The sequence below is a fragment of the Pygocentrus nattereri genome, chromosome 3 (genome assembly GCF_015220715.1).
Source record: "Pygocentrus nattereri isolate fPygNat1 chromosome 3, fPygNat1.pri, whole genome shotgun sequence".
In the NCBI taxonomy this organism is placed as follows: domain Eukaryota; kingdom Metazoa; phylum Chordata; class Actinopteri; order Characiformes; family Serrasalmidae; genus Pygocentrus; species Pygocentrus nattereri.
In genome coordinates, this window is record NC_051213.1 from 8,644,168 (window position 1) to 8,669,300 (window position 25,133).

The 25,133-nt window shown below is 42.0% G+C and overlaps 1 protein-coding gene and 1 non-coding gene across 4 annotated transcripts in view; both read left to right on the plus strand.

Annotated features, from left to right (window-relative positions):
- The first annotated feature begins 4,563 nt into the window (after nt 1-4,563).
- Nucleotides 4,564-25,133, plus strand: part of dipk2ab (divergent protein kinase domain 2Ab) — a 71,829-nt gene continuing 51,259 nt past the window's right edge. The window contains exons 1-3 of one of the 3 annotated variants that reach the window (XM_017705238.2): nt 4,564-4,775; nt 5,146-5,222; nt 23,164-24,070. In XM_017705238.2, the coding sequence (XP_017560727.1) occupies nt 23,417-24,070 (654 nt within the window). In that variant the 5' untranslated portion in view covers nt 4,564-4,775; nt 5,146-5,222; nt 23,164-23,416. Of the gene's footprint in view, nt 5,223-23,163; nt 24,071-25,133 lie in introns of all 3 variants that reach the window. The other 2 variants (XM_017705228.2, XM_017705246.2) reach the window with 2 other exon arrangements.
- On the plus strand, nt 18,826-18,932 carry LOC119263139. Its single transcript, XR_005130146.1, has one exon. It is a non-coding gene; the product is annotated as a U6 spliceosomal RNA (small nuclear RNA).

Sequence of the window (25,133 nt, forward strand, 5' to 3'; positions counted from 1 at the left end):
CTCTATTCCAGCTTCCGTGAATTATTTAAACTCTGAAAACTCAAGACAGATATGTGCCATCTGTACCACAAGGGGGCAGCACATACAAGCTTTTCACCATCACCTCATCCTCCAGTGTTTAATTTAACTATCCCATATATCCCATATATGGTCTATAATGAATTTATAGTACAGTGATTGACAACAGCTTAATAACCCCCCAACCCCCACCCCCATTAACAGGGGGCTGTATATAAAGACAACTTCCATTACATTACAGGGAAGGATGTATCGTAATATGCTTGAATTATAGCACGTAGACCCACATTTGATTATGGCAAGTAGACAAACATGTTGAACACGATTTTAACATTCTTAGTCTCCACAGTGTAATAAATCTTTCATTACTGGCTCTTTCCCCAATCCCTCGGTGATGTACGTGTTTCTATTTTTGAAAGCTGGATTCCCTGGAGTCGGGAAGTGTGGCATAATCTGCTGCTGGAGCTCCAGACTTTAGCCCATATTTCCTGCTGTAGGCCTGTTGCTGAATTCTTTCAGTGAAGGGATGATTTTTCAGAGAGGTCCCATTTACCCACCTACCATACCTAGCAAAACTGATATGACGGGCGATAATATGGCCCAAAATCAATCCCCTCTTACCCAAAATGTAGCCGATCAGTCTAGAAGTGCTTAGTGTGTGAAGTTTGCTTTTTCTAAGTTTTGCACTGGACCTACGAGGCTAATGTGGCTTGCTGACGAAATTCAGGCCTCAGGGTTGGGGCTGCTACTGCTCTGAGCTTTTCTCCATGTTAATAGATAATAGTATGTTGTACAGTGTTGGAAACTACATCAGCAAGTCCATTTTAAAATAACAACTGGGCTACAATCTCTAACCGTGCACATATATGGTGGACCTAGAAGGCAGTGTGGAAATTCAAGGCAAGTGTTTCTAATAAAGTGGCCAGTGAGTGGAAGCACAAGGCAGGTGATGTTATAGAGTGGCCAGTGAGTAGAAGTAAAAGGTAGGTGTTTCTAATAAATTGGCCAGTGAGTAGAAGTAAAAGGTAGGTGTTTCTAATAAATTGGCCAGTGAGTAGAAGTAAAAGGTAGGTGTTTCTAATAAAGTGGCCAGTGAGTAGAAGTAAAAGGTAGGTGTTTCTAATAAATTGGCCAGTGAGTAGAAGTAAAAGGTAGGTGTTTCTAATAAAGTGGCCAGTGAGTAGAAGTAAAAGGTAGGTGTTTCTAATAAATTGGCCAGTGAGTAGAAGTAAAAGGTAGGTGTTTCTAATAAAGTGGCCAGTGAGTAGAAGTAAAAGGTAAGTGTTTCTAATAAAGTGGCCAGTGAGTAGAAGTAAAAAGTAAGTGTTTCTAATAAAGTGGCCAGTGAGTAGAAGTACAAGGTAGGTGTTTCTAATAAAGTGGCCAGTGAGTAGATGTAAAAGGTAGGTGTTTCTAATAAAGTGGCCAGTGAGTAGAAGTAAAAGGTAAGTGTTTCTAATAAATTGGCCAGTGAGTAGAAGTAAAAGGTAGGTGTTTCTAATAAAGTGGCCAGTGAGTAGAAGTAAAAGGTAAGTGTTTCTAATAAAGTGGCCAGTGAGTAGAAGTAAAAGGTAGGTGTTTCTAATAAAGTGGCCAGTGAGTAGAAGTAAAAGGTAGGTGTTTCTAATAAAGTGGCCAGTGAGTAGAAGTAAAAGGTAAGCGTTTCTAATAAAGTGGCCAGTGTGTAGAAGTAAAAGGTAAGTGTTTCTAATAAAGTGGCCAGTGAGTAGAAGTAAAAGGTAGGTGTTTCTAATAAAGTGGCCAGTGAGTAGAAGTAAAAGGTAGGTGTTTCTAATAAAGTGGCCAGTGAGTAGAAGTAAAAGGTAAGCGTTTCTAATAAAGTGGCCAGTGTGTAGAAGTAAAAGGTAAGTGTTTCTAATAAAGTGGCCAGTGAGTAGAAGTAAAAGGTAGGTGTTTCTAATAAAGTGGCCAGTGAGTAGAAGTAAAAGGTAGGTGTTTCTAATAAAGTGGCCAGTGAGTAGAAGTAAAAGGTAAGCGTTTCTAATAAAGTGGCCAGTGTGTAGAAGTAAAAGGTAGGTGTTTCTAATAAAGTGGCCAGTGAGTAGAAGTAAAAGGTAGGTGTTTCTAATAAAGTGGCCAGTGAGTAGAAGTAAAAGGTAGGTGTTTCTAATAAAGTGGCCAGTGAGTAGATGTAAAACGTAAGTGTTTCTAATAAAGTGGCCAGTGAGTAGAAGTAAAAGGTAGGTGTTTCTAATAAAGTGGCCAGTGAGTAGCAGTACAAAGTAGGTGTTTTTATTGAAGTGGCCAGTGAGTGTAAGCACGAGGTAGGTGTTTCTAATATAGTGGCCAGTGAGTGGAAGTACAAGATATGTGCCCTGGAGCTAGGAGGCTAATGTAGCTTGCTGTAAAAATGGCCAAAATACATACAAAATTCAGGCCTCAGGATTGTGGCTACTACTGTTCTTAGCTTTTCTCCATTATAATAGATGGTAGTATGTCATACAGTGTTGAACACCACAAAAGTGAATCCATTTCCAAATAACCCGACACAGTTTGAGGCAATTATTTAATGATTTAATGAAAACGGGTAGCTATTAGCATCCATTACATGTTAGCTACGTTAGCTTCGTAGCTCCAGTACAAAGATAAAGCAGCAATCTTCAGACACCGAACATATCCCAGCTGACTAGCTCAGCTGTTTTGGGGTTACTATGAAAATTAAGCCATTGTTTCCTCAGGATTCTCCAAAATTCCACAGATTTGCACTGTGCCAGCAAAACTGCAGTAGATATTCACTGTACAGTGCCTTCAAGAAATCTTCACGCTTGGCTCAGGTGGGATCGGGGCTAGGACGGCGCAAAAAGTTCTCATTTCCTGAGACTCACAAAACTAAGCAGTGCAGGACTGCATAATCGAGAAGAACTGATCTAAACTTTCAAGGTTAGTGGCACTGAACTTCACAACGCCAACACCACGTCCTTAAAGTGTGTAATCACACACTCTTTTATTCCTTCAGAACACAGAACATGTACGCCGGCCTCTTTATTGTAGCTCAGGGGAGTCCAATCTTATCCACAAAGAGTCAGCATGACTGCAGCTTTTCATTCCAAACAAGCTGGAGCACACCTGATTCTACCCATGTAATCAGTTGGTCACGATCTTCAAACAACTGATCAGGTGTGCTCCAGTTTTATTGGAATGAAAACCTGCAGCAACCAGCCCTTTGCGGATAAGACTAGGCATCCCTGCTGTAGCCCCTTTGTGTTAGTCACCCTGTACTTCACCAGTGGTCCTGTTTCACTCTCAACCTAGCAAAGACGTACAAGACATGCCAAAGCCCCAGCAAAAAGACATCTCTTTAATATCAATGAGATTGACAGGAAAGGCAAGGAGACTTGTGTCTTTGCTCCTTCTGCTCAGACGGTTCTCCTGAGCGAAGACATCGGTCGTCTCACGTGTGTCTCCTCTTCAGTTTTAGTACAGATCTAAATAAAGTGACACCTTGCGCTCAGATATGCAGATGATACGGCTCGTGTTCATCTGCCGCTACACTAAACCATTTCTCATTTCTCAAGTGTCTCATTTTGTCTTATTCTGAGTCATTAAACAGAAACATTTGGGCAATAAAATCTCCCTGGAAAGACAAATGATGCACCAAAATCTGTGATTGTGTGCATATACATACTGGACCTATAAGGCAGTCTGGAAGTACAAGGTAGGTGTTTCTAATAAAGTGGCCAGTAAGTAGATGTAAAAGGTAGGTGTTTCTAATAAAGTGGCCAGTGAGTGGAAGTACAAGGTAGGTGTTTCTAATAAAGTGGCCAGTGAGTAGATGCAAAAGGTAGGTGTTTCTAATAAAGCGGCCAGTGAGTAGATGCAAAAGGTAGGTGTTTCTAATAAAGTGGCCAGTGAGTAGATGCAAAAGGTAGGTGTTTCTAATAAAGTGGCCAGTGAGTAGATGTAAAAGGTAGGTGTTTCTAATAAAGTGGCCAGTGAGTGGAAGTACAAGGTAGGTGTTTCTAATAAAGTGGCCAGTGGGTAGAAGCTCAGCTATTTTCCTGTTGGTCATTCTCGACTTTGGTCTTAAGTTATCCGGCTAAACTGAGAAATCCGGGGGGATTTCACAAAGCAGGATTTCTCAGTTTAGCCAGGTAGTAAGGCCAAAGTCAAGCCTGCTCATTAGGAAAAGAGCTGAGGGACATTCTTCTTGGACAGTCCTCATCTTTGGGCTTACGCTATCGGGCTAACTGAGGAACCCTTCTTTATGAAATACCCTCAGGGCAGGGGGTCCTCCAGGACCAGCATTGGGAACCACTGCTCCAGTACCTGCATGAGGCTCAGCTGAAAGAACGTAACTGACCCAGCTTGGAGTAGAAACTGTTTATCTCCACAGGTTCATGTCTCTATGGTGAACTCGCAGTAGTTAAAACTGAGAGCATATTTTGTTGAGAAACAACAACAAACAGCGAGACCACCAGACTGAAAGAGCGTCCGATGGGCGGAGCTACCAGCGCTCCGACGTAGCCATGGCAACGCGGGAACGATTGCCTAGGAACCAATAACGTAAAGCGGGCTAGCGAGTCGTAAATTCAAATGGTGCGGTGTGGGAGAGGAGAGTCGCGGAGTGAAGAAGAGCGGCGGAGCGCCGAGACGAGGCCACACACACACCCGCTTATCCAGCACACGGCGCATCCAGGCGGCATGAGAGCGGCCACACCGGCGCACAGGGCTGCCCTGCACAGCTCTACCGGCTCGGACTAGCAGGAGCGGGAGGAGTTAAAGGGCTGCGTCCCCGTGTATGTCGTGTTTATCGCCCAGGCTAGGCGGCTAGCTCCCTCCTTCAGTCAGCCAGACCGGGCTTCTCTCTCTCTCTCTCTCTCTCTCTCTCTCTCTGTCTGTTCTCTCCGTCTCTCTCTGGGTTCTCTCTGTCTCTCTCTGTTCTTTCTCTGTTTCTGTCTCTCTTTCTGTCTCTCTCTCTCTCTGTTCTCTCTCTCTCTCTCTCTCTCTCTCCCCCCCTTCATGATGGAGAGAGAGATGACTCGAGTTTACAGGCTGGGGGAGATGTGAGCTCCGTAAAGCCAGATATTCCCCCTTTCCTTTCCTTTTTTCCTCCATATGTGTCCGTAATATCCAAAGCCGCGGTTCTTTTTGCTGCTTGTTTTGAAGATTTCAGCTCAGCAGCGCAAAAAATGACACCAGAAGAAACATTACTTGAAGACTGAGTGAAGAAGAAAGTCTCTCAGGTTGGTAGTCGGTCCGTCTTCGTTGTTCTTCTTGCCCTGTTCCGTTTTTTATCTTTCCCCTTTGTTCTGACCCTTTTCTCCTCTGTTTACATGCCATGCTCGTGTTGCTTTCCGGAGGTGTGAGTTTACCAGCCTTAGTTTGGCTGTGTTAGTCTGGCTCTTGTCCTCCGTGGTTTAAATGGTTTAACCAGGCTCTTTTAAAGCACTGAGGACTGCAGAATTATCACCCGTCCTTATCTGTGTTCTTCCAGCATGTGCAGTACAGTGTAACTGAAGGAGGTTTATCTTCTCTGCTCCTAAATGTAGAGAAAGCACCTTTTAGTTAAGTCACTTTGATTTAGACTTGAGGACTACAGGCTTCTTCTCAGGTCCTGTCTGAAGTGCAGGAGTTGCGGAAGTCTCTAATTTCTTGGCTCAGTCCTGACAGACGGAGCAAACAGGACTCCTTGGCTGCAAAATGTGACACTTACATGCTGCCCTTGTCTTTTATTTCCAGTGTGTGTGATAGTGTTATTTGGGCTGAACGTAAGTGCAGAAGAAGTTTCCTTGGTTGGTTCGCTGTGATCTAGATTGGCATCCATGCTGTTCTTGGCCTTTTCTTCATGACTGAAGGTTTTGCCGTTTTCTCCTAAGCGCAGGCATAGCTCCCTTGGTTAAGTCACAGTAATCAAGACTCATGGACTAGAGGCTTTGTTTCAGGTCCTTTTCTGAAGTGCAGGAGTTTCTCACTTCTTGGCTCCGTCCCGACAGACGGAACGACGTAACTGGAGTCCAGGACTGCAAAATGTAGTGCGTGTCTTTCTCCTTTTGAACGTGATCTAAAGGAGTTTTATTCGCTCTGATCGTGAGTGTAGAAGTAGCTTCTGTGCTTAAGTCACAGTACTCAAGACTCATGGACAACAGGCTTTGTCTCAGGTCCTTTTCTGAAGTGCAGGAGTTTCTCGTTCTTTGGCTCAGTCCTGGATGTCCAGGATGGCAGAATGTAGTGCCTTTCATGCCCTCCTTATCTTTTCTTGTTTGAATATGTGTAATAACGTGATTAAAGGAGTTTCGTTTGGTCTGGTCATAAATGCACACGAAGCTACCTTAGTTGGTTCACTGCGATCCAGGCTTGTGTACCAGATGCTTCGTCTCAGATCTTCTCGAAGTGCAGGAGTTGCTGGAGTCTCTCGTTTCTTGTCTCTGATTTAATCATTCATTTCAGACAGAACAATGTAATGGGACTCCCGGACTGCAAAGTGTAGCACTTTCATTCTATTCTTGTCTTTTTCTTCTTGAGTATTTCTAAAATGATGGCGTTATTCGTCTGTTCATGAGTACTGAAGAAGCTTCCTTGGTTAAGTCACTGTGATTGAGATTGGCGGACAAGATGGGACAACGCAGTAGGACCCCCGGACTGCAAAGCGTAGCGCGTACGTTGTGTTCTTGTCTCTTTCTTTTTTTTTGAGTATTTCTAAAATAAGTAAAACAGATTTATTTAGTCTGTTCTTAAGTGTAGAAGAGGCTCTCTTGCCTGAGCCACTGTGATTGAGGCTGGTGGACTGGAGGCTTACGTGCTGTTGTTCTCCTTTTCTTTTGCGTATGTGTAACATAACTAAAGGAGGTTTATGTTGTTTGTTCATAAGTGCAGAAAAAGCTCCCTTGGCTAGAGAGACCAGAGGCTTTGTCTCAGGTCCTTTTCTGAAGTACAGAAGCTGCTGAAGTCTCTCATTTCTTGGCTCAATCCTGACAGACGAAACAGCGTAACGACTCCAGGGCTGCAAATTGTTGCACTTGCAGCCTAACGTTCTCTTTTTTTTGCCAAAAATGTGTAATATCGTATGACTGAAGAAGGTTTATTTCATCCGTTCATAAGAGAAGACGTAACTCCTTTGTTTAAGTTACTGGGATCCAGACTTGTGGACTAGACGCATCGTCTCGGGTCCTTTCTAAAGTGCAGGAGTCTCTCATTTCTTGGCTCAGTTCTGGCAGACGGAGCAACGTAACCGGACTCTTCTGCGTAAATTATCTCTGTATCAGGACTGGGTGCGTGCAGAGAAGGAGGACTGAGGTAAAGTGTCCTGTCTGGGCCTTTATGCATCTCCATACAGGTCAGAAAGACTGCGAAATTGACATTAAATGGACGTATTAATCCTGACCCGTCAAATTCTGCACCAAACCACAATTGTAGTGCTTTTCTAACTCTAATGTTCTGCATCTGACACGGAGAAGACAATGTCCCATATTGTGCAGTCTTCCCGAAACAGATGGCTTTATCTCTACAACAGCAAGGAAGGAAACCTATTAATAACCTCACTAATGAAGGCACATTCTCATCCATGTGGTTAGTAAGCATTCTGTGAACTTTTGCCATCAACTGTAAACTTCGCCGTCCACCGTATCGGTTTGCAGCGGCTGGCTGGGGTCTTCTAGCAAACTTGTTCCGAACGCAAGGCAAACATTGTGTCTACTTTGTCTGAAGCCTTTGTTTGGCCTGGCTCGCACAATGCGCCCTTATTTGCCAGAAGCACTTGGTCACTTCTGGCTGTATTTGCACATTAACTCTATAATAGAGCAAAAGCCAAGATGCTGTATTAATAGCTGCTGGTAAGAAAACCACACAGAAAACCCAGAGAGAGACTATCATTAGGGCATATGATGGAACAAACAAGCAGAAAAAAGAAAAGTGAGGCTGTCACTCCAGGATCAAGACGAGAATACTGATGACATCTTCGTTTAAATCCCGAAGTGACGAATAAGGGTCTAAACGACTCGCTTCTCCTTTTTCTGCGTGCGGGAAAGGCAGAGGGATTTGTTTCCGTCTCTCATTGTGCACACGGCTGCTGGACTGAGGTAGCTCAGCTCTGGATGGCTGTTTTTGTGATTACACATTATTGACTCCCTTAGTCGATAACCTTGGCAACTACAGTCCCGGCCTCGTACAACTCTAAGGTGAAGCCGCAGTGAAGGGGCCATTGTGAGGGCCTCGGTATTATAGCAATAATGAATTCCCCTTCAATCCATTTTAGAGCGCTTTCTAAGAGCTGGACTAGAAAATAATTCTAAAGTTATGAAATGGCGCCCAGACACTCACGACTCTCATATATATTATATATAGTCTTGTATGCGTACATGTAGTTGGGGTTAAGCAAAACTACAGTACTGTGCAAAAGTCTTAGGCACTATTTTTGTTTTTATATATATATTCCTCTCCTCGAGGAAGCCCAGTATTATATGTAGTTAAAAAGCAGCTCCTGGTTTGACCAATCAGTGCTCAGTAAATTGAGCTCATGATGTCATTGATGATATTAACGAGTCTCTGTGACGGCTGTGAAGGTGTCAAGGAAAAATATGGACCCAAGAAATTCTTGTTCCTTTTTATTGTTTGTATGTTTGTTTGAATTATGAGTACGACTTTATTCTAATGTATACTGTGACAAACTCACTGCTGAGGTTAATTGTTTAAAAATTTGCTTAGATGCCTAAAACCTTGGCACAGTACTGTATATCTCGAGGATAATAATATGAGAAGGAGAAGTAGTAGTGCATTTGGTTGTAGCTATGTGAGTGGACAAAATGGGCCTCATCAGAATGTGCTTATTACTTTCAGTAATTCATTAACATTATTGTTATGGTGTGAAATGCAGGGTTCATATAAACCTGAATATGAAATTCAGGATTTTTCTACATGGTGAATACACTTTCTAAGTTCCATAGCAGATGTCTGGGGAGATCAACAGTGACTGCATGTTTCAGCCAATGAGTCGAGCCCCAGTGATTGTAGCCTCTCGCTGTTGTTCATACCGCTTGATTCTTGTTACAGTTGAAGCTCTTGAGTGGAACCAGAGCTTTTTACCCTTTGTTTTTGTTAGTTTGCTGCTCATTGACTTTTCTGTAGGTCTCCCACAAGAACTGTCCAGTGCAGTCTGCTGAAGGTGTTGCTTGAAAAGCCACATAAAGCTGTATTTGAATGAAAGGGGTACGGATACAGATTCTGGGCTTGAACCTGGGCTACTACAGATGGGTCAGGACACTGTGTTAACTGCTTGTGTTAAAAGAAAATGAGTGGCCTCTAGTAATTTATCAAACTCTACTCTACAAATTTCTACTTAAGATGGATATTGAGTGTAAGTTATTCACATGTTTTAGAAAATGCAATGTGTTTATATAATAATAATAATAATAATAATAATACAGAGAAAATGGGACTCTTAACAACCATGCAAAACCTAGTAGACCACCAAACTGCCCCCAGCAGATAAACAGCACTTACAGCATTCATCTTTGAGAGAGAGGAGAAAATCAAGCTGCTTCAGATCTGAAAACATCTACAGGTGTTTCTGTCCATCCTTCCACTGTGTGAAGACGACTTGGCGCTGTGGGTCTGAAAGGATGTGTATCTGTTAAGAAGCTCCTCAGAGAAAAGGAGACGAACACATCAAACAAAGAAGCTGTTCAATTGACTGACCACCCCAGAGTCCAGACCCCAACATCACTGATTGAGTTTGATTACTTCAGAAAATGATCGACCAACTTCTAAGACTGACCTTTGGAGGCGTGTCTGCAGATTCTTTGAGAAACTGAAAGTGGATCTCCTGAAGAGAATTGAAGCTGGAATAAAGGCTAAAAGTGGACACAATAAATATTGAAATGTTTTAGATTTTGTGTCATTTTATATATTTACTGCCTTTTTTCAGATATAGAAACACGAATAACTTGAGCTTACTGTCCGATTTAACTGGAAAGAAGTTAAATGACTGTTCATTGTTGTTGCTTATGTGCCGTACGGGTTGTGCACTGGATGTTGTGAATACTTTTGTGTATTCTGCTGTTGCTGAGATGTTCCTGATGGCAGATGTCTCCTACCAGCATTCTGTTACAAACTTTCTTTTGATGTCATGAGTTTAAGCAAGATAAGAGAATGTAGTTTAAGATTAGATGAACTATGCAACTTCACAGTTTGGCCCGACCCTGAAAGTTTTCATCTGATTCATACTTCCTACCCAAACCTCATTTGCGTGACGGTTAGTCTTTAGATTGCATCTCTTGGCTGAACCTCTGCCCTCATCTTGCTGTGTTTATCTCTTGTGTGTGACTCAGCTTGTTTGATTTGGTTTGATGTCATTCTTTCCTGTGATTTGTAAGGGCTGGTGAAGCTTGTGACTTTCTGCTCCGTTTGCACCCGGCGCTCTGTGGTAATGTGCGGGCATCGTGTTGGCATGCGTACCAAACAGGCGGACTCTCCTCTGTAAATGTGGATGCAAGCGCACTCGGTGGGCCCCGAGCTGGGCATGAGCGGCCCAATGGTGGGCGACAGAGAGGAGAAACTCAATGGGTAATGGAGTAGTAATTCAAACCAGAGTCCAGTGGGCAGAACAAGGTTGTTGAAAATGAAAATGCTTCTCTGGCAGAAAAGGGAAAATGAGTGAAGTTTAATGGAACACATCTGTGAATGAATGTAGTGGATCTGCTAAAGGAGGCGGTTCAGGGTTGGCATTCTGAGGCAAAATGGAAATATGAATGGGTGATTGTTTTAAAAGTGACCAGATTTGCTTTGGTAGAGTTATTCTTGATAAAGTAAGGGGTTGTCTGGCTGTTGGGGTTCAGTTGGGCTGTACTCATAGGGAAAAAAAGTGAAAATTGGTGCAATATTGAACCATTTCTACAATGTTCTTTAAACCATGTACGGCTTTAACTACAGTGTTATATAAAAATCACAGACTGCCCTTCATTTGTCTAATTTCCTGTCCAAAAAAGCCATTAAGTGCAAGTTAATAGAGACATTACTCAAAGTTAGATTGAAGATGGTCTACTTACATGAAGAAGAGGAAAGTCAAAGGAAAATGAATGAACAGGCATTTCCAAAACTGAAGTTTTGGATTAGAAGATGCTGAGAAAATGGGTCTCCTAAGAGCTGTATGAGTCTGTGTGGCTGTTACTGAAAAAGGAAATGGACTAAAAAAAAAATTTGCAAGTCAAACTTGGGGTGAGCAGTTTGGCTCAGTATTCAGATCGTGAGAAGCAGAAAATGCAAGACCAACTAATACTCTGTGTGTTTGTGTGTGTGTGTGTGTGTGTGTGTGTGTGCGCATAGACAAAAACATAGTTTACCTTTCATGTAAGTCAATGGAACCAGAATTTTTTTTTTTTTTTTTTTTATTTTGGTTCATTCAACTGAAAATCAAAACTGAAAATCCACCCTAAAAGAGCTACAACATGTTAGCAGTGAGATAATTACAGTAATAATAATAATAATAATAATAATAATAATAATAATAATAATGGATGCAAAAGAGATTAGAAAAACATCCTGTCATATGATGGTATGATGGCCATACCATAACAAGACAATAGTAGCATAATCAGAACATTAAAAAAAAGTAAATAAATATATAATTTTAAAAATCTTAAATGCTAGGAACAATTAAATTGTTGGGTTTTTTGTGTAACCATTGCTTGCAGGCATCTTTTTAAAATTTTGTAAAAAATTTTTCTTATTTAAAAACATGTAAGCAGTTTCGACCCGAATGCTTTGCTTTTGCTGAGCACTTTGCTGTTTATCAATGTCTGTCAATACAAAGACCCGTCCATATTTATGTGGAACAGTGACACGGTTGTTGTTGTTGTGCTGCTTTGTGCTCTGACATATTAAATTTATAATGAAGCTGTAGCTATGAGGTTTAAGTGCAGAGTGTCCGCTTTAATTTGAGGCTATTTACATCTGGGTTGTGTTACAGGCTGTGAACCGCTGATCCGTCACTTGTGTGTCGTTGCATCATCAGTTCGTACACAGGAGACCTAACAAAAGGTCAGGAGTCCATTTACTTATGTACTGCATTATATGGTGTCCCTGCTGAACGGTAGGTGAATTGATCACTGTGACCTACAAAAAAAAGAATAAAAGCAAGCGCTGTGTGTTGAATGGAAAGTAGAAGACCTCTTGGGTGGATTGTAGTCTGCAGCACAGAGACCGTGCATCCCAAGGCTCAGCTCACGCTCATCCGACGAGATGACCTGAAAAATGTCATACCAAGGTACTGAAGGCTGAGCGTTGCTCCTCTTTTCACTCCCCCCTGCTTTTGAAACCCTGACGTGAGATAAATTAAACTGACTGTGGAAAATACAAGGATAAACAAGGATTTACATCTTTGACGTCTGTATCATTGCTGCTATCTGTATAAGCAGAAACCCAGCCAGACTCATCTGTCTCCATATCTGATATTCCGTTACAGCACATCTGTTTCCCGGCCCCTTCGGGACGTCCATGGTGAAAAGGGGTGAGTGCATGAAACGGTTATAAGTTGGAAGCTGGAATGTTCTGTTTAAGGAATATCTGAAATGAACAATGTTGTTAGAAGGAAAATGAATTCATATTCATCAAACATTCTTCTGAAGACCCACGTACGCAGTTTTCACAGATTCTTCAGTTTAAGAACTGATTTAAGGAAAAAAAACCTAAGATAATGGTGAATGTGGCCCAGTGTTTTTAACCCTGTTTTGCACAGTGTTGCCTCAGGGCAACAAACCCATTTTCCTCACTTGACAATAGCATTATACATATTTAATGACGACCATGGCGGGGTTAACAATAAAGGGCAGAGCTTGCGTCAGTAAAAGGCATACACTTGGTCACTATCTCTTAGTGGACACTTTTAAGCTCTTTAACATTCATAATCTTTCTTATTAGAATTTGCAGAAATATGTTTGTTGCTTAGAAGCAACATTGTGCAAGGGCGATAGATTGAGCCAGCCACAAGGCAGACTTCTCCATTTCGTGGAGCAGGGCTCTGTACCATTTCTTCCTGTTTTTGCACAAGGTTGCCTCAAAGCTGCATAGACCAAAAGGACCCCTGTGCACACGATCATTAAAAAATGTTTTTTAATTTATTACGTCAAAACCGAATCGGATATTTTTAATTGCTCTCCTAATGCGGGCAGTAGAGGGTTAAGGGTAGGATGCATTCTGATCATCAATGAGCATTCAAACCTGTAAAATACAAACTTTTGAAAGGGCTTTTGTGATTTCCATAATCAGTTGAGATGGAGGTTAAAACGGAAGCAGCTAGAACTTTGGCAGTCTTGTCCAAAACCAAACGCCAATGGAAACCAAATAACCGAGATCCTTAAATTATTGAGTGACTTTGTGAAGCCGTTGTTCTGTTGACTCAGGGTGTGGATGCTGGATCTTAGTGATGGCATTCAAGGCTTTCAGCAATGTTTTAAAGCTCCATTGTCTCGTCTTGTCGGGTAAGTGTAAACCTGGCGTAACGGCGCTGCGTTTGCTCGCGTTTTGTTGGTCAGAAATAAAGCTGGACATCGTCTTCCGCAGGGCTGGTGTTGTTCCTGCTCTGGTCATTTTCTCCAGAAGAGAAATCCATTCCCTAATCCTTGTTCTCCAGCGTGGTCCCCTGATGCCTGCGTGCTAAAAGCCAGGATCCCATCTCATAAATCTCAGCATCCTTTCTCAGAACGTCCAGTCTTTGTTAACCGTTTAGGTGCATTTAGACCGTCACAGCTTGGAATTCAGTTGTTTTCAGGTGAGTCCTGGTGTGAAGGTCCTCTGCTTACTGCATATTACAGAAACTCCCCATGTTTGGAATCTGACTTTATCTGTTTAGTCACCATGACGACTTCAGTTAGGACTGAATTTAGGACCAAAGCTATTGCAGAACAACAGTCCTTAAGTTCAGAATCTTATCCGTTAACTCCAGATAAACATCCTAACTAGACAGACCATAGAAAATTCTGTCCTATCTTTTTGTTTCTATCGTTTCGTGAGGCGTCGGGCAGCTCAGTTCACTATAACTGGCGTAACGACGCTGCATTTATCCACACTGAAAACGGTGCTTTGACTTGAGGGATTTTTTGTAAAACGCCGCAGACACGATCTCCGCCATCTCTTATTACCTTTGATATCGCCATGGCGGTGGTGAATAATGAGGAGACAGAGCTGGATATGTGTCTGTGTATTAGGAGGAATAACGTTAGTGCGCTCGGCTAAAACGTTTGGGAAATGAAACCGAAGCTGTGGAGCGACGACTCTGAGAAACAGTTTAGCTTTGTTTGATCTTTTTACATCGGTAACGGTTTTAGCTGTGCGTCTACGGTTGCTAGGCAACAGACATGGCGCTTGATTGTCGACTTCGATCGAGTAAGTTGAGATTTCCTAACCTGAGAGAAAATGCTCTAAGATTCCTAAATTAAGGTAAAATTTGCTTCTGTAATGATTCAAATTGGTATAAAATCCTATCTTGATGCATCGGATTTTAAGATGGGATGCTTCTGGAATGCGGCCCCTGCAGTCTCAGTCTTGGCATTGTTTCTAAATGTATTGCACTTCTTCTTTTACCAGTTTCTTTCTCTGTTGAGTTTCTGCTGTTTTTCCTTCCTCTGCGGTTTTATTAGAAGTGGACTGTGCAGATAAACTGACCCGTTGTTTCTTGTCCCTTCTGGACAGTTTTAGGAAGCTGTCCAGGTTATCTAACCGGCTGTGCGAGTTTACTAACTATCCTGGTTTTCTCAGTGAAGCCACATTTGCAATACATTCTTCTGACTGTGTATTGGGGCAGTTACATTTGATTTTTATGGATAATTCTAGGGATTCCAGGGAAAAGAGGCTGAGTGGAAGGGAAGGGCAGACACAGTCGTTGTGAAAAATGAGAAAAGGAGAAAAGTGCTCAATAAGGCTACATGGGACTAAATGACATGAACATAAAATGCAATGTTTTGGTAAAACTATAGCGTCACGATGGAGATATGAGAAGTGATATAAAAATAATTTGCTCCACGTGCTGACCTTTTTTTGACCTTTTTTTGACCTTTTTTGCTTTGTAAACAGAAATCTAACTCTCCTTTAACCCGATGGCAAAATACATTACAAAAGCACAGCTTATTATATTGCAGCTACAAAAGTGAATAATTTTGAATGATGGTGGCGAAGTGAGTGGGGCAAAGTGAGAGGACCCAAAAGACATGATGATCTGATTAGCAATTTAATCAAATAATAATTTATATTTGCTGAATAAACTAGAAATATTTGATATGATTCCTACTGTTGCTACTGATGTTCCATGTGTTGTTAATTTGTAACTACACAGCTATTAGGGGCACTTGATGTACACATAAAATAATCAGTAGGTTAGTTATTAACCTTATTCTCAGTTTTGTTTGCCAGAAAATGAATTGAGGGCTTACTCAGTGTGTTTACATGCATTTAATAATCTGATAACTGCAGAAAATCAGATTTTCAATTCAATTCAACTTTGTCATTATACAGTACAGGGTAGTACAGTGTAATGAAACACTATCGGGCTGCTTTTCCAGTGCAGTAATAAAAGATGCATAGCAAACAGTGCAAAGACAAAGACAGTAAGAGACAGACAAAATGTGCAGAGTCAGTAGGCACAGGTGTCGAACGTAAACAAGATGTGCATAGGTAAGTGTTATAGGTGTATTGGACGTATAGACAGTTAGTGCATAGTCAGATATTCAAGTGTATCAGGTATATAGACAGAAATGTGCTGGTGAATTGCAGTACAGTACAGTAAATGCAGAAGTACCAGTGGTAAAAAAAGAGATGTAAACAGTGATCTGTATATAAAGTGTACAGTGCAGGTACAGAGTAGCTGCATTATTTTGTTAGTAACTCGATCAACGCATTTATATGCACTTGAGTAATGAGATAATCTGGAAACTCCAGGTCGACGTAAGTCAGGCAGTAATCAGATTTCACTTGTGTGGCATAAACATAACATAAACCTGAAACTTTATGCAGCAGCTTTTTTTTTTTTTTTTTTTTTTTTTAACATTGAACCACTTTACCTGAAAATATAAACATACGTCAGCTAGGCGATGAATATCTAAATCCTTCATTTCGTCAAGCGTGGATTTGGCTTCATCTTCGCTCCAGAAGTGTTTCTCTGCGTCTCGTGGCAACACTGCTTGCTCGTTTTCGGTCGTGTTTTGTTTTCGCGCATATGCGACTGAGAAATGCAAAAGAAATCAGAGTAAGAGTTCACGCGAGCTGAGAAATCTGATTACTGAGCCAAAATCCAGCTCCGTTTATCCGATTTTAAATCGGACTTCTAGACCTTGCTCTGACCTAAGGAATCAGTGTGCTGTTTACATGACCTCTTGAATAATCAGGTGCGTGTAAACGCACCCAATAATCCGATCATAATCAGATTTCCGCAGTTATCCGATATGAAGCTGCTTAGTGTACTGTGTCCTTCGTAGTTGGGAAAGTGTAGTGGTTAACACCTCTGCCTTCTATGCTGTAGACTGGGGTTCAATCCCCACCTGGGTAACCACCCTACACTATCCCAATAAGAGTCCTTGGGCAAGACTCCTAACACCACCTTCGCCTACCTGTGTAATATGATCAAACTGTAAGTCGCTCTGGATAAGAGCGTCAGCCAAATGCCATAAATGTAAATGTAGTACCAGCTCTGTCTTGTTAACTTCCGTTCATTCTGGTCGGAAACCCTGTTTCAGGGTGCAGTGTTGCTTTAAGTGTGCAGTTCTGTGTGCAGGTCACTGTCGGCGGGGCCCGGCGGCGCTTACTCATGCTGAAGTGAGTGAGGCTGACTGGTGTGGGTGCTCTCTGTCACTTCCTTCAGCCACTTCCTATCTGAAGTGCTGCTCCGTCCGGCCCTCTCGCCCGACCTCACCTCGCGATTCCATTAAAATGTGCAGAGAACATCTACACGCTCGCTGATCACGCTGGATCATGCGGGTAATGAACGGAGTGCCCGAAAGCCATCGCTTTTAATAGGCATGGCCTAATGAGCTTTAATTGAAAAAGCAGCCCATTTGAATGTTAAGTGGCCTTGCAGGGTCGTCAGTCATAAGGGCCTGCTGACGAGAGCCTCAGGTGGCATCGGTATGATGTAGGCAGAGCCAAGCTGGAAATGAAAGCACTTCCTCTCTTTCAGAAAGACACAGCTGGTGGAAAACTGGAAGAGTGGAAGCAAGCAGGGATTTTTTTTTTTTTTTATTTATTTTTTTTTTTTAAAATAAAAAGTTTTAAAATTTTACAGAGAAGGCAGTTTGCCAACAGCAAACACAAAACATTGACTGGCATAGTTTAAACAAATGAGCTTTTCCAGATTATCCCGTTAGTTTGCCCTGAGCCTTCGCACTCTGTTGATAAGGCTTTTACACCGACTGTTTTGTTTTAATTCATCTTGGAGCTTATCGCTTCTTCAGGAGCGTTTGAAGGGAGAATCAGGTGGAGGCTAAACTCATTAGCAGTCAGTAAGTTGCTGCAGGCATTTCATCAAACCATTTTTGTTCAATGCAAACAAACATTTCTATCCATTGTCTTAAGTAAAATTCTCATGCTTACTGTTGGGACGAAAGATCATGAATTTTTATGACTGTCTGTGATTCCAATGTCTTTACAGCCACATTAGCTGAAGAATTTTTATTGGCCTCTTATTGACCAGGTTATATTTGGTTTGTCCGTCTGAATTTACGTGACCAAAGTGTACAGGAAATTATTAAGTAACTGCATAAGATAAATGTAATTTTAATTTTAAAATTATTTTTATATTTATTATCTGTAAAAACTTCCCTCAAATGAACAGAACGTGTGTTTATGATCTGCACATATCACCACATGCTCACAATTTACTGCTGAAAGCCCAAAATCTTCGACGCTCTTTGTGTTATTTTATAAAAGTGATGTTTCCAGAGCAGATCACTGAAGAGACGCCGTCTGTTTATAGTTTAGAGCCCAGATTTGGGGAAAAACGGCTCGACTTTTAGTAGAAAAACAGAGTTCAGCTTTTATTATAAGGGTTTAAAATGACATCACCATCTATTAGACTGGAGAGAAGAGCTACAGCCTCACACGACGCCCAGCTTCTGAATGGAGCTTATGAAATATGAACGTTATGAAAGTGCGATTTGGGGTTTCCAAGGAGTTGATGAGGTTAAACCTGAACCCCATGCTGTTTGGGTAGGTGAACACATGAAGCACTAGCACACCTCCAGTCCTTCCTGTTGGCCAGGGTTTCAATAGTAAATAACATCTTATTCAAAAATTGACATTAGATTCAGCTGCCTATTTAAATAACATGCAAAATAAATAAAAAATGCTACACTGAAAGTGACAGCCGGCTGTTTAGCACAATTAGTCGTGAGTAATTATGCTACAACGATTTGTTACAGGTGTAGAAGCGGAATTCCAATTTTATTATTTCTTCTGTTGCTCTTAATATTAATAACTGCTGTGAAAAAACAGTAGTGGGTCACTTCATTATCGTTTCTGCGATGTTAGCAGACAAAGTTTATCCCCATTCCTGCTAAAGTTCCGTCTAAAATACGTAGCTAGTTTTTATTCTTGGAGGACAATAAATTTTTATTATAATTTAAGTTTGTCACCAAAATATAATTCAGTCACTGCAGGAAATGGATTAGTTTCGCCCCCCGTTAGTGCTGCTCTCTAGTCGTCGGTCCTAATTTAGTCCGTTTTGTTTGTGGTTTTTCTTTAGGCTGAAATTTTCAAGTCACAGGGCTCGTGGTCGAGGCATTTAAGTTTTGAGTCGTGAGTCGGTCGACGTGTGGTCCTTCTCTGATCCCTCGCTTGTGTTGCCTCCATACTGTTGGCCTGTATTGCATTGTGCTCGCTACAGCAGCACATATATTAAAATTGGATCCATACAGAGAAGATTAGCATGGCCCCTGCGAAAGGATGACGCGCAAATCCGTGAAGTGCTCCATATTTTGGGGGCAGTCATGGGCTGGAGGTTAGGGATCTGGCCCTGTGACCGGAAGGTTGCCGGTTCGATCCCCAGGGCCGACAGTCTATGACTGAAGTGTCCTTGAGCAAGACACCTAACCCCCAACTGCTCCCCGGGCGCCGTGGATAGGGCTGCCCACCGCTCCAGGCAAGTGTGCTCACTGCCCCCTAGTGTGTGTGTTCACTAGTGTGTAGGTGGTGTTTCACTTCACGGATGGGTTAAATGCGGAGGTGGAACTTCCCCGGTTGTGGGATTAAAAAAGCATCACTTAACTTAAAGCATAATTACATGTAAATTTTCCATTCAATTTAAATACATAAATCCAATGCATTATAATTTGTTTCTCCATCATGTTCAATAAACCTGAGTAAATGAAATAACGTTTAAATTAGAAGTGCTTGTAGGATTTATGAAGTTCTTATACAGAACATTTATGTATTTCTAGAGTTAATAGTACCTTCTGTATTCATAGCAGAATTACTTAGACTGTGTAAACGTGTTAAACTCACAAACATTTACTGTCGTTCAAACTGCATTATACAGTATTTGCTGAGACGCATCACAAGACACATTTAAAGTCTAATCTGAAGGAAATAAAGGGAATTTTATAGATTTCAGCCGTGATCGAATTCCCTGCTTTAAAATTTCTGTTCACTCACAACTGAACTACTAATTAAAGCGAATGCTGGATGTTCCTGTTGAGGTGCAGCTCTCATGACCATCATGCCAGTTAGCAGCTACGGTCACTTCATGCCATGCTAATATGTCGGTCACCTACAGTTACAAAAACCATGAACTGTTGGTTTGAATATTAATGGAATACAACTTTATATGCTGCTTCACAATAAATCCCTGCCAATAAATTCCGTTCTTCATTTCATCTGTTTCGTACCCGTTACCATGACAGCAGACCTAGCAGGGACGTTAGCTAGCTGGCTCGCTGGTGTTGTCTAGAGAATCTCTCAAAATAAGAAAAATGAAACATTAATATCTGGTCGAAAACATTAAAACTGATTCATTGCAGTTGCTCTGAGTAACAAAGGATGGCAGGAGACCACCATGCCAGCTGACTCAAGTTTCCTGGTTGATGATGCGTTTCCTGTTACTGTTGTCCATGGGCACCGCCTCCTAATAAGATTTAGTGGGAAAATCTAGAAGGTCTTATACAATTGAATTAAATCGGCTTTGGATTTATCCAAATCGGGTTGCTTCTAGTCAGAATGAAAAAGTAAAGTGTGGTTTTATGTTTTTTTTTTTTTAAATAAGTTTTATGTAAATTACTTGCTTCATGTTTATGATGGCCATAAATCTTTTTTTTGAGTGCGGGTGGCTGTTGTTGGTGGGTTTGGTGCTAAATTGATATGCAGTAACCAGGTTTTCACCAGTACTTGCCGGTAAACATGGGTGACTTTTGTCAGTCTCTCTTTTCACCGCGCCTCATTGACTCCCTGCATGCATCAGGTATTTTCACTCTAGACTCTAAGGAACCATTTCTTCTGTTCATAGTACTTTAGTGATGCTCAGGTTCTTTTTCTTTTCTTTTTTTTAAGGCCGACGACTTCAAAGTGAGATTAAAACTTACCCGAGCAACTCTGATAATGTTAAACTATGCCCAGCTTGGCTCCTTTCGCAAGACACCGGTGAGCCTCTGCATTTAAAGGCAGAATGAATGGGACAGGATTTGCAGGTGATTGAGCTTCAACATGCAAACGTGTGTTGCGCTCTGCAGCGGCAGCACTGCGACGGCCGTGACTGCTGCTGTAATAAAACGTCTTGGAGACGAATCTTCGCCCGGCTGTTTTTATTGATGGCTGGAAAGTCCTCCGCTGACACGTTCCTTATTTCCTGTTTTATTTATTGTTATTTTTTTTTTATTCTGCGGTTGTCAGAATCCTTCTTTGGGGATAAGCCTGGGTCAGGCTGGTTCAGTGTTCGGCGGGTTATTGGTCTGGCAGGGATCCATGTCACTGCGGTTGGGAGAGTAATGCATGTGGCCGAATGACCCCAGAACGTCCAATTTGTGAAGCCGTCTGAAATACCACGAAAACAGCGCCTTCGCTTTGCAGAGGCAGGTACCTTGGCGTGCACGTTTCTTGAGAGGGCGAGTTCTCAGTGCGCTCATTTGTGCATAATAGAGACTCTCTCTCTCTCTCTCTCTCTCTCTCTCTCTCTCTCTCTCTCTCTCTCTCTCTCTCTCTCTCTCTCTCTCTCTCTCTCTCTCTCTCTCTCTCTCTCTCTCTCTCTCTCTCTCTCTCTCTCTCTCTCTCTCTCTCTCTCTGCCAGTTAGTTTTGTAAGCTTTATTGGCAAAACCATATTTAATTACAGTATTGCTAAGGCATCATTTAAATAACTGATATTTACAGAGTCGCAAAGTATAAACTGGGTTTAACTGTAAGCTTTTTGCCAAGGTGCTCCTGACTTGGAAAAACAGGAATACAATGAAACAAACTTTAGTGTTTATTATCTTCTTCTTTTGCAGATTCCTTTGTGTTTCTGACTTTAATTTGCACCATTTGTTTTTGTACCAGCAGTTCCTACAGGTTTGGCCTGTAAGCCTGTGTGTGGGACATTCCTTTCCTACTGTAATGTCTTGATAGTTTCACATTGAATTTGTGTTTTAAAATTTAATGCAGTATCTTATTAACTAGAATCTTAACAGGCTACGTTCACTCAGATGGTAAAAGTGGGCCAAATCTGATTTTCTCACAATTTTTTTTTTTTTTTTATTTATTTTATTTATTTATTTTTTTTACAAAATTTTTTAAACACGATCTGTATGTGACATCAGCCTGAACAGATCAGCTCCTAAGCTGACCCGCATGCACGAACAAACAATGCTTCACATTGCTTCACGTGGCTCATCCAGAGGTAAACAATCACGACTGCCAATGAATGCCAGTCACTCTCGGAAGATTCATCTTCATCTTTGCCAGCATCACAGGAGGATCACAGGAGGATTTTGTCCTCGGATTCTTTCAATTTTAGACTTTTACGTTGAGGATTTTGGAAATGTCTCTTCTGTGTTTTTTGTACAGAAACTTCACCCTAAATGTGTACGAGCCTCAGCAGAAGAAAGTGTGATGACTAAGTTGGAGTGACATAAGTGTTGCATGAATTTTGAGCTGTCAGGCTGAGTTGCATCGCCACAGATCGGAAGAGTCTCAAGTTGGAATTGAAAATGTCAGATTCAGTGTGGCTTTTTTTTTTTGCTGTTCATTCTGACATACAGACACACATCTGTGTCACATACAAAGGAAAAAGATCGGATTTTGGACACTTTTACCTGCTATGTGAACAAAGCCTAAGAGCTATTTAATGTTAAAGAGGAGAAAATATTGCTAGCTTGGCTAATTTTAGTATTTAGGAAAAAAAGTGGAGTTTGAAGAGCCGTTTTGGAAGCAAAAGAGTTGCCTTTTATTGGTGAGCTGAGCTAATTGATCTGACTCACTGAAAAGAGCCAGAATGCACATCACTAGCCGTTTTAGTGTGCAGGCTGCTTTTCACTGCATTTTAATACAGCCCTGACGGCACAGTCTTCACAGCACGCCTACGAACTATACAAAATGCATTTTCCTCCAAGTTTAACTCCACAGTGCAGTCAAATTAAACGCTCCAGTCAGGAGATTCTCTTTTGTAATTTAGCTCCTGGTTGTTTTGCTTTACGTCAGTAGCCTGTTTTAAATGCCAGTGAATGAAATCAACACATGGCTTTACTTCGATGGTGCTGTATTGGCTAATAACACTGGGCAGTGTGCTGCAAATACATGGCTAGAGTCTGGTATTGTCTGTTTGTGATGTTCCTGCACAGCACACAGTAAAACCAATGCTTTAACATTTACAGCCATGGCCATGAGGCTGCAGCAAAGGCAAAAGGAAAACTATGGTAAACTCAGGGTTTTTTTTAGCAGGTTAGATAGGCTTCTTGTGTCGGGTGTGATGAACTAGGAGGGTAGTTTACTTGTCATGTCCTGTAAATGTAGCAGCTTTGGTACATCGCTGGAAGAAAAACACACATTTGGGCTATTTAGGTCAATCTCTTCTTGCACAGGTGGTCTTAAATCAAAATGCTGGTCACAAAAGAAAGCAAGTGCATGCGTTTACAATCCAACCCTGCCAAATTTCGGTGGCTTAAAAGATTAGGTTTTGAAGCAAGTGTGTACCTTTTAGTGATGCAGTTTACAAACTGTCCACTAACTGTCTCATTGTTCTTTTTCAGGCCTGACTGTCTGAATTCTGTGGTGTGGTCAGAAACGGCCCTGAGAGCATGTCTCCCAAGGTTCGGCCAGGGCTGTGCAAGCGGGGACTGCATCAGCATCCTCATCGCCATCTTCAGCAGCTGTAGACAAAGGTCCATTGCACAATGACAAAGCTCCAGTGAGGCCCAGCCCCAACGCAACTCGCTCACCTTCCCCTCCACCTCTCGTCCCAGCCCCTGCTGGTCCACAGCCCGACCAACCCTGATCCTGACCATGCTGCGCTTCCTGCCCCTCAAACTGGGCCGACTCTACCGCTGCCTGAAGCTGCTCCTGGTCCTGGGCCTGTCTGTAGTCCTGCTGATGAACACTCACACTCTCTTTGCCTCCTTCCAGAAGAACGAGCTGACGGACCGCCGTTTCCTCAATCTCAACAAGTGCCCGGCCTGCTTTGGCACCAGCTGGTGTCGCAAGTTCATGAACGGCCAGGTATCTTTCGAGACGTGGGGGCGCCTGCGCTTCCTGGACATTTTCAATGTCAAGAATGTCTTCTTCGCCCAGTATGGCGAGCCCAGGGAAGGCACACGAAGGATCGTTCTCAAACGCTTGGGCTCCAACCAGGAGCTGGCCGACATCGACCAGAAAATCTGCAAGAGGGCCACGGGTCGCCCCCGCTGTGACCTCATTCAGGCCATGTACAAGACCGAATTTGCTCGGCTTAACGGAGACGTGCGGCTCCTGACTCCAGATGTGGTAGAGGGCTGGTCGGACTTGGTGCATTGCCCCTCCCAGAGACTGCTGGACCGGATAGTCCGGCGATACGCTGAAACTAAGGACTCTGGAAGTTTCCTTCTGAAAAACCTTAAAGACACAGAGAGGATGCAGCTACTCATGACTTTGGCGTTCAACCCGGAGCCCTTGGTGCTGCAGGTAGGTCTGCTGCTATGGCTGCAAGGAAGTTGACAAGTCGGAAATGATCATTTTCCAATTATTGGGAAAAAACTCAGTCTTAGTTATTTACAAACAGAGGTATTCTACAGTGTCCTATGATGTTCTTATGATGCATGTGGTCACTTTGGCAGATGGGAATATGCTACAGCAGGGGTGCCCACAAGGTCCTGGAGTGTTTGTTCTAACATTCCTGACTTATTTGAAGTTAAAGGTGTTGATTAATTGTATTGGCTTTGTTAGATTAGGCCTGGAACTGAACTCTGCAGAATGGTAGGATCTCTAGGACATCCATTGGGCACCCAGCAATATAGGAAGCATTAGGTGCAACATGGCTTTTGTTGTTTTATGTAAGGAGAAATAGCTTTTTGCATAGGTGGAAGGTCTTTCTGACAGGTGTACAGTGAGAGGAAATGGCAAAAGACATAGTTTAATTGCACGATTGATTAAGTAACCACTAATTGCAACCCTTGTTATTAGGGATACACCAACATGAGAATTGTGGGCCATTGCCAATATCCAATATTTTTGATGTACATACAGTATCTGGTAGCCATACAAAAATCTCAATAAAACAGTGATTGGACTACATTTACCTGGATTAGCATTACATAGAAATTTGTCATTTGTTTCAATAGGGCAGTGGTCACCAACTTCGGTCTGGAGATCTACCTTCCTGTGGAATCTAGTCCCAAACACAGTCTGCCACACCTGCTCCAGCCAATTAACTTCTTCAGAAGTTCTTGTTTGGTTGGATCAGATGCATCAGTGTTATGTAAGGGAAGGAGCAGCGTGTTAAATGCAAGTTAGAGCTAAAATCTGCAGGAAACCAGATCTTCAGAAAGAGGGGTGGTGACCACTGCTATACAAATGCAGCGAAAAGAATAAAATGCAGACACGTTAGTGTTGTAACTTAGTGTTGCCTAAACGTTCTGTTCTTCCAGAGTGCAGAACATTTCTCTCAAATCTAAAGATCTGTCCAGTGCTGATATTTTTACTATGATTATCATGCATCCCTATTTTACCTCATCATAATTTCTGCCTT